Source organism: Heteronotia binoei, chromosome 5 (genome assembly GCF_032191835.1).
Source record: "Heteronotia binoei isolate CCM8104 ecotype False Entrance Well chromosome 5, APGP_CSIRO_Hbin_v1, whole genome shotgun sequence".
NCBI classification, from domain to species: domain Eukaryota; kingdom Metazoa; phylum Chordata; class Lepidosauria; order Squamata; family Gekkonidae; genus Heteronotia; species Heteronotia binoei.
Window position 1 is genome coordinate 35,811,976 of NC_083227.1, and position 12,407 is coordinate 35,824,382.

Consider the following 12,407-nt stretch of genomic DNA (forward strand, 5'->3'; position numbering starts at 1 on the left):
AAACCTCAGCCATTTGAAAAAAGAAAGCAGGAGTGTCAAATGTTTTGCACCCAAAGCAGTAATTTTGGAGATTTCATGTGGGGGAAAGTGAGAGAGAGAGAGGTGGCGGCAAATAATCTCATAAAGACTTCTTTCCCCTCTAAAACTAATCTGTAAAAAGTGGACCTCTTCCTTTGGCTGAGGGAAATTTTTGTACAGAGGTGCTATTTATTCAATTACTTGTCACCAAATGTCTCCTGCCCAACAGCAATCTGCAGTGGCATGTCTAAATTGCCTCCATTTTCATTTCTCTCCCTTATCATTAAGAAAGCAGTGGGGTGACCCACATTGTTAAGAAAGCATCAAAAAAGCCAAAGCATTAACCATATAAAACAAATAGTAGAAACAAAAAAAAAAGTTTTGCACTGAAGATGCTGTGAGGTGACAGAGAAACTCATTCTGTGATGTGTTGACCCTTCTACACACAAGAAATATGGTTATGACATTGCAGATACAAAAAGATGGGTGCAAACATGTGAAATCTTCCTTAAGTGAGACATTCTGATAATCGAAAGCATTTATTGGTGAGAACTGGTGAACACTGGAGGGGGGGCACTCCTCAATAATTCCTTTCTCGGGGAGGAGAAGTGGTGAATATTCGGCAGCTTCTCCCTAAGACCTCTTTTTTTGGCAGAAGTGGTGAATGCTTGGAGGATTTCTCTTCAAGACCTCTTTTCTGAGGGAGAAAAAGTGGTGACTGTTTTCTAGTTTAACTTGCTAGCCTTGTGAATGATCCTTCCACTCAGCCATGATGAAGAGAGACTCAAACTTCTGAACTCCTCACCCACCAAGCTACAGATTCAAAGAGAAGACTTCACCTTGACAATGTGAAGCTTGGGCAGCAGGTTGCAATCCGCCAGTGTGAGTTCATCCCCATCGAGGAATTTGCGGTCTGACTGGCCCTCATCCTCAGCGCTGTTCTCATCCACCTCCTCAGGGAGTGGTGTCATCAAATAGTTGTCCAGCACCTTCAGCGCCTTCAGCAAACCTTTCTCGAGGTCTAGAGAATGAGAGAAAGTTGGGGGCCGGGAGGAGGACGAATACATGGAACCAATGAAAATCCAACAAACACATGTGGGAGGATCCATGTGAGGTGGAAAGAGAGCCAATGAGCTTCAAGGAAGGATAACAAGAACACACCAAGTGTACCCAAGATAAGAGAATGATGGGAGCAACGAGATTAAAGAATGAGGAGAGAAAACCAGTTAAGAACACAGGGGAAAGACCTGGCGGTGGGAAATGTAGTTCAGTCATAGTTGACTTATGGTGACCTGCAGGGTTTTCAACACAAGAGAACAACAGAGGCAGTGGTTTGCCGTTGCCTGACTCTGCAGTGACCCTAAACTTCCTTTGTGGGGTCCTGTCCAAGTACTAACCAGAGCCAACAATGCTTAGCTTCCCGATATCTGATTTGATCAGGCTAGCCTGGGCCATCCAAGTCAGGGAGGGGAAAGATGTCAAAAATGGATACAAGCTAGCCAGTGGGAAACTGAAATGGTTAAATGACTAGAAGTGCTGCAAGTGCAAATTACATCAATGGAGGAATATAGACAGCCCATTGTTTTAGTTATTAAAATTTAGTAGAACATTTATATCCCACTTTCCCCAAAAACAATTACAATAACTGGCATGAGACTATTGATAAAGGTGGTGGAGGAACCCAGTAAGAAGGAACAGGGTGCTGAGCAGCTACTAATGAGAAAAGCAGATTATAAGAAAGAGTCAGTTGACAGCCAATGAAAATGAGATTAATTTAGAATTAGAAAAGACAGGGTGAAGGAGGAAGAAGTGATTAGCCAATGGAAAGCAAGAAACAGCCGGCACATATAGTGGGAGAGAGCCAATGACAAAGCAAGGATGTGGGAGTCAGGATAGAAGAATGGGGTGGTCAGTCTAGTTAAGAAAGAGTAAGTGAATCAGTGAAACCAGAGATTATTCAAAGAAAGTCCATGAAGATTTGGTGGACTCTGAGATACTCACTGCAGTTGAGTGCTGGATTTGAGTTCTTGATGTAGGCAGAAAACTTGGCAAAGACATCAAGCCCAGCTGTGTTGGATTCGGGGTTGCGAGCAGCCAGTTTGGGGTACCTATGGAAATGGATACCAAAATTCACTATTGAGAAGCATCATCCCCAAATCCTCCTTTTGAGAGAAATACCCTCTTCCAATCAGTCCCATGGCCTCAGTGAGCTCATACTTGGGAGGGCACAGAACCTCTTCCAGAAACTCTTCAATCTTGTTGGTGTCCGTATGGACCTCACTCCCATACATCAAGAATGGCAGCTGACCTCCTGGGCAGAGCTTCTGCACTGTCTCAGTCCTCCTGCAAGGAAAAAACAGGAGCAGTTTAGAAATAGGGGAAACTAACTGGATAGGGGACCACAGTTGAGAGGAAGGGAGGAGAATCCTTGGTCAGAGTCAGTGGTACTTCACCCACCTTTTGGTGTCCACTGTGGTGACGTTAAAGGTCACTCCCTTGAGCCAAAGGACCATGAAGAGTCTCTGAGAGAAGGGGCAGTTCCCAATTTTGGCTCCATCACTCCCAGCCTAAGAAAAAAAAATTAGATGTTACCAACCCATATCCTACAATTCACTGAAAACCAAACTCATTTCATTGGATGTTGTAGATTTTCCAGGCTGTGTGGCTGTAGTCTTGGCATTACGAGACCTGACATTTCACCAGGAACTGTGATTGGCATCCTCAGAGGTGCAGCCCAGAAAACTGGAGTTCTCTCTGGGTCATATTGAGAAGAAATTACCTGCCTACCAACTTCTTCTCAATTTGACCCAGAGAGAACTCCAGTTAACTGGGTTACACCTCTGAGAATGCCTGTCACAGTTGCTGGAAAACGTCTGGTCTCACAATGCCAGGAGCACGACCACATAGCCTGGAAAATCTACAACAACCAATGGACTCCAGCCATGAAAGCCCATGACAACATATCAAACTCATTTCCTTCACTTTAGGTTCACCAGAGATCAGGGACAAAGGATAGAACAGGATTCCAATCCTCTAGTGGGGTGGCCAAAGTTGCTTATCATAAGAGCCGCACAGGAAAAAAAAGCATCAGACATTTGAGAACCATAAGACATGAACAAATATTGCACACACATCTTTATTAAAACTCCTGATACTTCATTTCCACAGAAAGATAAAATACATGTATGCATTTTACAACATGACCATACAAGGAGACTTTTTTTCAAAAAAAAAAAGTTGGGAACAACAGTCCCCATAAGACCAACATAGGAAAAGGTTAGAGAATTATTTTTTGGAGCTAGTGGGAGAAGAAAACACACATGTACCATATAAATCACTGACCACTATTTGCATCATTATGCAACTTTGCCTTGACACCAAGGTTAGTAAATACAGCTCTTACAAGAGCTATGAATCAGGGGAAACCTTGTGCTGTCCTCTTTAATTCCATCTCACCTTCCAGTGGCTCCTTCAGCTCTTACATTCTTTCCCTGCTCTAGGTCTCCAGGCAACCTCTGTGGTGGAGAAGAGCTTGCAAGTCTGCCTATTTCCCCCTCCTTGCCCGCTTCACACATAGTAGAAATAGGTGCCTACCAGCACTAAGAGGCTGATTGAGCTCTCAATGCTAAGCATACGTATTTGAGAGTAAGCCAGCATTACGTTCCTCCTCAGCCTCCGGGAACTGCGCAATATGAGAGAAGGAGCCGCATGTGGCTCCCACAAGCCACAGTTTGGCCAGTCCTGCTCTAGTGTGACTTAACTACAAGATAGTATTTTTTTTTTTGTTTCATTTGGCATTCCTTCAGTGATCCCTCCCTCCTGCCCAATGCTTCAATTGTTTTATGCTTCTGTATGTAGTTTAGCTCTGGTTTTAATAGTTTTAATAATATTTGTTGGCTTAAATTGTTTTTAAGCTCTGTTTTTATTATGTATATTTGTTAGTCCTTATGACAGCAGAAAGGAGGGGTATACATTTTGTTAAATAAACAGTACCCAGCTTGCTGGGGGGGGGGGTAAAGTGTAGATGACTGAGGAAGGCAATGACAAGAAAATGTCATGATGCGATGTTGCCCCATGGGCCGATAACGACTCGGTGCTTGCACAGGGGATTACCTTTACCTTTTTAACTTTCCACAACAGAGCCATGGAGTTAAGAATTCTGCATGCTAAATCATATAAATTGCAAGTACCTCTTGCTTAGTTCTGTACCTTTATGCTACTCTAATTGGGCCAAGAAGCTACATCAATAGCCCAGATTTGTCCCACCCTGTGTTCTAAAGCAGACAAACTTCCCAAAGCAATCCCTGCCATTGCATTAATATTGCAACCGAACTCTGTTGGAAATACAGAGCCAAGCCTTCTGTCAAAGAGTCTGGAGCTAGCACAAGCTACGCTCATTGGATTCCTGCTTCTTCCATCAGGAAGAAGAAAAAGAGTCAGATTGTGACTATTTATTGCTTTTATAAATGGATCATCTATAGCAGGTGCTCTTCAAAGAGGCTTCAACCACAATTCCTATTCCTACCACTGAAGTTAGCTAATACATGTCTTCTGCTGTTCAAGATTCGTGAATCCATGAGCTTCTATGGGTACTGAAGTTAGTTATTTTTCCCCAAAATGTGGAGCGCTACCGCAAACGGCATATTTATCACCTACAACCCTCCACTCATTGGAAGCCATTGCTCTGTATTGTTAAAAGTCACAATGGCAACTGGGGCCAGCAGTAAATGGTAACAAGCCTTCTCCCTTCCTCCTTCATTTATTGGGTATCGACTTGCATACTTGGAGCACTGAACTTGAACCAGCTGGCTGGATTTGGGGGTCAGTGCCTCTTCAGCTCAATTGCTTACTAAACTGGAGTCTTTTAGAGACCAACAAGATCATCAGGATATAAGTCTCAAGAATGAAAGTCCCCTTTGTCACAAGGTAACTGTAAGGGGACAGGGATGTTCTTATGAAAGAGAAAGGCCCAGGCCACCTTGTTGGCATTGCACAGGAAATGATGTCATCAAGCCAGCAACTGCTGGGCAATACTCAGGAATTTGGGCAATAACTCTATGGTAAAACCATCTTCTACCATAGAGATTTTGCCCAAATACCAGAGTGTCCCTCAGAAGTTCCTAGTGTGATTATGACACTTCTTGTGTGACACCAGCAACATGACCTAGGCCTTCCTGTTTTCACTTATAAGTCCTCCCTCCAGCCAACTTGCTTAACATAAGAGCCACATACAATAAATGTCAAGATGTTTGAAAGCCACATAACATGAATGACAGATGTTTGAGAGCAGGAAGGGAGGAAGGAGTGAAGGAGGAAGGGAGAGATGGAAAGAAAGCAACTTTAACTTAAAATGCATTCTCCGAGCTGCCAACTGGCTTGGCTTGGAGAAGTTATTTAAACAGAAAAATTCCTTCTCCAAATTGACTGACAGGCAGTGGGGGCTTCAAGAGCCACACAATGTTTGTGGAAGAGCCACATGTGGCTCCTCAGGCACAGTTTTGCCACCCCCGCCATACACCATACCACACCACTATATATAGCTTGCTGAAACTAGGATCCCACTATGTCATTTTCCATTATTTAATGTGTCATAATGCTTCTGCTTCTGCTTTGCTTCAGTTCTGTTTTTAGACTTCTGATGGTTCTTCAACCCTATTTCCTACTGCATTGTTCGCTGTACATCCTATCCAGTTGATTGCATTGACTCACTGCATTGTAATCTGCTTTGAGCCCAAGTGAGAAAGGAGGACTATGAGTAATGTTAATAAATAATAAGTAAAAGTATGGCACACACAATTAACACCACTGGGGTTAAGCTACTCAAAGTCCTAGCCAAAGGAGTGAGGAATTCTTAGTTCTCCAGGCCTGTCTCAGTAGCAAAGTATTGGCTTTGCATGTGGAAGATTTCAGGTTCAATCCCCATCAACTCCAGTTCAAAGAGTCTAGTGATGTGAAAGGCCCTGGAGAGCCACTGCTAGTCAAAATATATGGATTAAGGGTATGACTCAACAGAAGGCAATGTTGTGTGACATTAAACTTGCTGTGCAAAACCACCATCACCACCCCAAAAGGATCTGAGATATATAGTATATGCTTCAACTTTTAAGTCTTGAAAGAGAGATATGTTTACTACTCTTGTGTACTGGAGGGGACAGCATTTTATGTGAGAGTCCACCCAATCCTGCAGAGCAGATTTCACTCTCAGAAGAGCAACAGATTTGTAGGAAAAGAGACTTAGTGCTACCTAAAACCACTAGGGGGAAGCAACAAACTAGGAAAAGCCACAATAATTGCTGCCATCATAGCCCCACCAAGGCCATGGCTACACCAAGGAACTGAGCAATTGCTTGTCATGGTCATCAGGAAGCATGCTTGCAATAATTTATTTAAGTTTACCCTGCAGGGCTAGGAAGTAAGGTCTAGATCCATACTAAAGTAATCATTTCCATCTCCCCACTGCAGACTTTCCTCCCGCCCCAGGTCCCCTGTCCTCCATAGCAGCATTTTGTGGAGATCAGTCAGTTTCAGTGGGAGGGGAGACTAGTAACAGGAATGAGGATTTCAGCCAAATGTGGAAGTGCTTCTGACTATAAAGTGAGGAGATATAAATCTGGCTGTGAACCAATAGGAGCTCCTGACTCTATAAAGTGAAGATTCTCTCTACCCCTGCTCATCAAGTCTTCCCTCCCATTAGTGATAAGAGCAGGCCTTAAATTCAGCAGGAGCGCACAGGAGCAAAACTCCTGAACCTTTCTGAGGGTTCCCCCTCCTCCCCACCTACCTTGTTCATTGTATAGTAGGTGCAGCTGCATAATAATCCCTGGATTAGGAGAGCGAGCAGCCAGCCAGCCAGCCAGCAGGAGCTTTGCCACACCCTCAGCAGCCCTCATTAACCCCTGGAGAAGCCCACACCACCCTTTCTCCACTTCTTATGTGATTTTGGGTGGCAGGTGGCTTGCTGACCTTTTGACTGTGGGGGGGTGGCGGCCAAGGAGAGCCCCAGGTGTCAGTCAGTCAGTTTATTGCGGCTCTAGGCCAATCAACAACAACAACACAACTCATCAATAACAGTACAACACAACACCAAGCTAAAATATAACATAACAATATAAAACTATGTACAACCATCAAAATAGTAATAAAATTATCTGACGTAGGCAACACTTAACTAAGGGCATCTTCTTTCAAATACAAACAGCATTAAATTTCTTCCTGTCAAGGTCGGTAACATATAGAAACTTAGCAAGATCCAGAGAAAGTTGATCACTCCCATCCCCTAAGAGGAAGTAAATAACTTGGGCCTGATTTAAAGATTTAGCGAGCATTAGATGGTTCCGCAGAAGTCTGTACCTTGCCTCTGTATGGAAAAGACAGTTCAGAATGAGATGGGGAACCGTATCGACCTCCTCCAGGCCGCACGGACAGATCCTGTCTTCTAACGGGATCTTGTGGAAACGGCCCCTCAGTACTGCTGTGAGAGCCCCAGGTGAATGAGGGCTGCTTTTGCTGGCTGGATTTCTAGCCAGCCCAAGCAGGCCTCACTCACCCGGGGCTCTCCTTTCTTGCATCGGGTTGCTGTTGGCTGGTGGGGGGTTGGCATATGCTAATGAGTTATGCTAACGAGTTCCACCACCTATTTTTCTACAAAACGACCCCTGGATGAGAGAGTTCTGGGAGTTCAATGGCAGAATTACCTGAAATGGGATTTGGAGAGCTTTGAAGGAGGATCAAGAGCAAGTTAGCCAAGTGTCACAAACCATGTGAGTGAGGGACTTCTGTACAGGTGAATAAAGGCCTGCGGTGCTTGGCTCAGGCACACAGTATTCCTTTCTGAAAGGCTAGCCCATGGAAAAGTAAGCCCTGGCTATACACCATAGTGTGCCCCAGTAAGGCATTTGATAAGCAGTTATAAGGACGTACTGGCATACTTGCCAAAAAGCTCAGCAACTGCTAATTCGGAGCCAGGAAGCAGGATTTCCAAAGTCCCTCCCCTTAAATCTCATTTCTCCTCCCAACCCGGAACGTCAGAAGAAAACAAGCTTCTTGATTCCACATGTTATCACTCCTGGGAACAGCTGGTGGCTGAAATAATAGGGAACCCTCTCTTGGCAATGGTTATCAGGGAGAGGAGGATCTCTCTGCCCTAGAAACCAGTGCAGTCTGTTGCTATGGAGACAGACAAGCTATTCAGAGGCCTACCACAACCATGCATTGTTATGGGAACATAATGCTTTTCCTAAAGGAAACCTGTTGCCTCCAGTGGATTGAGGGGTACCTGATACCCATTTTTCTATCATACAGCAACAATTCTACCCAGCAACCCGAACAGGGACAATGTGTTTCTATGGCTACACCCTAATGGGGGCTGAGCACAGGAAGTTGTAATCAAAACAATCTTTCTGACTCATGAGTTGCTAAAAAGGATTGTTTAAATTTTGTGCACTCTATAAAAAATCAGATTCAGGTGGGTAGCTGTGCTCATCTGAAGTCATGCTAGTCTGAAGTTTGAGTCCAGTGGCACCCTTCAAGACCAACAAATTAAATTCTGGGTATAAGCTTCAGATTTATTAGTACCAGGGGTGGAATTTTATCAGGAGCTCGTTTGCATATTAGGCCACACACCTCTGATGTAGCCAATCCTCCAAGAGCTTACAAGGCTCTTTTTTACAAACTCTTGGAGGATTGGCTACATCAGGGAGTGTGGCCTAATATGCAAAGCAGCGCCTGCTAGAAATCCACCCCTGATTAGTACATTATAGCAGGCAGAGTTAGGCTGTATAGCATTGTTGTGGAAGCAGAGTAACGGTTCACATCCTGTGGGCCTGTTCCAGTAACGGTCTCCATGATTTGGTTTCATTTTCTTATTCAACAATGCAAAGTAACTAGAACTGTTTGACTAGATACACAATGATAACACCTGCAGTTATAATAAGTGGAACATCCAGGGATTTCTTTTGTCCCGATGAACAGTGTATGGGAGGACTCTCCACAGTTCACTAGGATAAAAACATGAGCCCCTGTTTCCAACAAAGAGGGTGACAAAAAGTCTAATAGAGGAGGCCAGATCTATGGGATTTTGGGGGGAGGGGTGTTTGTTTTCACTATGGAATCAAAACTTTTATTTTTAAATGTCATGCTGAGTGTTTGTTCTTATAAATATGTAATTGTATCTAAATATGTTTAAAAATGTACCAGATAAAAAAGTACATGTGTGACCTCTGGAAACAAAAGGAACACAAAATGCAGAGTGGCATCTTTTCACTCAGGATTAACCAGTCTGGAATGACTACCAGCTTCAAGGTTACAAAAAGCCTCAGTGACACAGTTCCCATACGAAGCTCCATTACACTAAATCAGATCATCAATCCATCTAGCTGAGCACACTTCACTTCAACTGGCAGGTCTCTCCAGAATTTTTGGCAGAGAGAGAAAACTTCCCTGAAACCTGGTACCTGAGATTCCCAGCAGACACCATAAATTGAACTCAGGATCCACTGCTTGCAATACATGTGTATTCTACCACTGAGCTATGACTTCCTATCCTGAAGTTTAAAGAAGCAAGTGGGGGACCTGCAAGGACTCGCAGGGGTGGCATTTCATTCTCTCCTGTATTTCTCACCATTTCAGCTTTCCCATCCCAGGCAACCTCCATAGCCTCTCGCCTTTTCTGACCTTGTTTCTCTGTCCCACCCAAGCACCAACCATCAAACACCCTACCTTTATCTGCTCCCTCCATCTTCAGCTTTCCCTCGTATCCTTCCACTAGCGACCGCTTCCCCGGAAAATTCAGGCAAAGTCACAAGGTCTGTACTATCCTTTCTGACAGACAGCTGATCACACACAGAAAACAATGCACTTTCAAACCACTTTCAATGTGCTTTCTACCACTGAGCTATGACTTCCTATCCTGAAGTTTAAAGAAGCAAGTGGGGGACCTGCAAGGACTCGCAGGGGTGGCATTTCATTCTCTCCTGTATTTCTCACCATTTCAGCTTTCCCATCCCAGGCAACCTCCATAGCCTCTCGCCTTTTCTGACCTTGTTTCTCTGTCCCACCCAAGCACCAACCATCAAACACCCTACCTTTATCTGCTCCCTCCATCTTCAGCTTTCCCTCGTATCCTTCCACTAGCGACCGCTTCCCCGGAAAATTCAGGCAAAGTCACAAGGTCTGTACTATCCTTTCTGACAGACAGCTGATCACACACAGAAAACAATGCACTTTCAAACCACTTTCAATGTGCTTTCCAACTGGATTTTACCAGTTCACACAGGAAAATCTAGTTGGAAAGTGCATTGAAAGGGGACTGAAAGTGCATTATTTAGTGTGTCTGATCACAGCGTATCAGGAAGCAGGTTTTCCCAGCTTCGCTATCCAAAATCCTGCTAGCTGAGTATGTCAGAGAGTCAATCTGTGAACTTTTTTATGCCCCTTTTGCACGTCAGTTCTTTACAGTTTGGTTCACCTTATGTTCTACTGATTTTAAGCCCTCAGGCCAAAAGACTCTACCACTTATGCTCAGTACAATACTTGTAGCCTTATGGAGAAAAAAATCCCTGTGGTAGAGTCACGCTTTCTCTACATTTACACCTTTACCTCTCAAGCACAACAGGCTGCCAAGGTATTTGGCATCCTAAAGATTTCATTTTAAAAGAGGAGTCATTTCTAGCCTTCATGGTCCCAGAGGAAAAAAACATAAGAAGCCTTTGGGCTCAGAAAGCTGTGATCAATCTCACTAATGACCCTTTATTACTCACCATCCACCTCCCATAATCTCCCAACTCAATTAGCTATCTAAACCCAAATTCTAGGCATCTCTGCTTTTTATATTCCCTCTCCCTAATTACCCCAGCCTGGATAGCTAACCTGATCTCATCAGATCTCGGAAGCTAAGCATGGTCGGCCCTGGTTAGTATTTGGATAGGAGACCACCAAGGAAGTAATGCAGAGGAAGTCAATGGCAAAATCACCTCTGATCTTCATTTGCCTTGAAAACCTTACGGGGTCACCATAAATAATCTGTGACGATGGCACTTTCCATCACCACCAATCCCTTGTGAGCAAGTTTGGTGTGAGAGCCAGTTTGATGTAGTGGTTAAGTGTGAAGACTCTTATCTGGGAGAACCGGGTTTGATTCCCCACTCCTCCATTTGCACCTGCTGGAATGGCCTTGGGTCAGCCATAGCTCTGGCAGAGGTTGTCCTTGTAAGGGCAGCTGCTGTGAGAGCCCTCTCCAGCCCCACCCACCTCACAGGGAGTCTGTTGTAGGGGAGAAGATATAGGAGATTGTAAGTTGCTCTAAGTCTTTGATTCAGAGAGAAGGGCATGGTATAAAAATCTGCAGTCGTCTTCTTATTCTTCTTGTAGTAAAAATATCACGTGTGTGTGTGTTATTCAAAATAAGCTAATGTCTTCATTTGTCCCTGGCTTGTATCATGCATTCCATTCACAGATATTTGACTTCTCACCATAGATGGTACATATCGTGTGTATTTTACAACACAAGCCATCTTAAACGGATCCCCTGAATATTCTGCCACTCCAACCTTATTTTTGCTTTATCGCCTCTTAAGAACATGAACCCCTTCCACTGGTCTCTTTAACTTTTTCTACCCTAAGTAACTGCCAAGGCTTTGAAAGCTACCACTTCTCTTCACAGGGGTTAACTGTCCTTATTATAAACAGTCTGTTTACCAGGATTTAGTTGAAACCAATTCTCTTGTTGTCTTAGCTCAGAAAAAAACCCACAGAACCATACATGGAAAAAAAACCCAGACCCTGCCCTGGAACAAGCTCAATCAAGAAGCAGTCATAAATCCGTAAAGTCACCCAGCTTCTCAGGGAAATGGGTGTGTGTGAGAGGTGGGGGAAACTGAAGTCACATTGCTGCTTCACAGACTGCAGCCAAGTGCTCCAGCCTGTGGGAGGGAGGAGGGGAGGCCGGTTTCCTGAGCTGATGTCATCCTTAAGACTTCAAGCTTTGGTAAGAAAGAGATTTTGAGTTCAACCTTTGGAGAGCCGACAGGAAATTCCACTCAAAGCAGACAGAAGTTACCAGGCCAGAATTCAGCCTTCGGCTTACCCTTTGCTTCATGTATTCCACTCCTCCGTGCCCTGAACTGGTTCCATGCTATCTCCATTCCTAAAAAAAAAAAAACCAGATCTGCCTATAGACTCCCCTTCCCCTTGCTCTATGCAACAAGACTCAATTCTGATCTTAGAGAACCAAAGAATCCTGGTCTCTTAATGCAATGCTCCAAAAGCAACTTGCTTAGCTGAGGATGAATAAAAAGGTCCAGAACATGGTCCCTAAATGGTCTACTAGAAAACTGTTACCCTTTCTAATTATTTCACTAGGGTTACAAGAATGGTTAGGGTTACAAGAATGG

At 44.0% G+C, this 12,407-nt stretch overlaps 1 protein-coding gene across 1 annotated transcript in view; it reads right to left on the reverse strand.

The window, feature by feature from the left end:
• CLIC1 (chloride intracellular channel 1) overlaps positions 1–12,407 on the reverse strand; it is a 46,443-nt gene that overhangs the window by 2,473 nt on the left and 31,563 nt on the right. Inside the window, exons 4-7 of the mRNA XM_060239130.1 lie at positions 2,476–2,585; positions 2,236–2,361; positions 2,020–2,126; positions 858–1,039 (exon numbers count right to left, since the gene is read on the reverse strand). Coding sequence (XP_060095113.1) covers positions 858–1,039; positions 2,020–2,126; positions 2,236–2,361; positions 2,476–2,585 — 525 coding nt within the window. The remainder of the gene's footprint in view (positions 1–857; positions 1,040–2,019; positions 2,127–2,235; positions 2,362–2,475; positions 2,586–12,407) is intronic.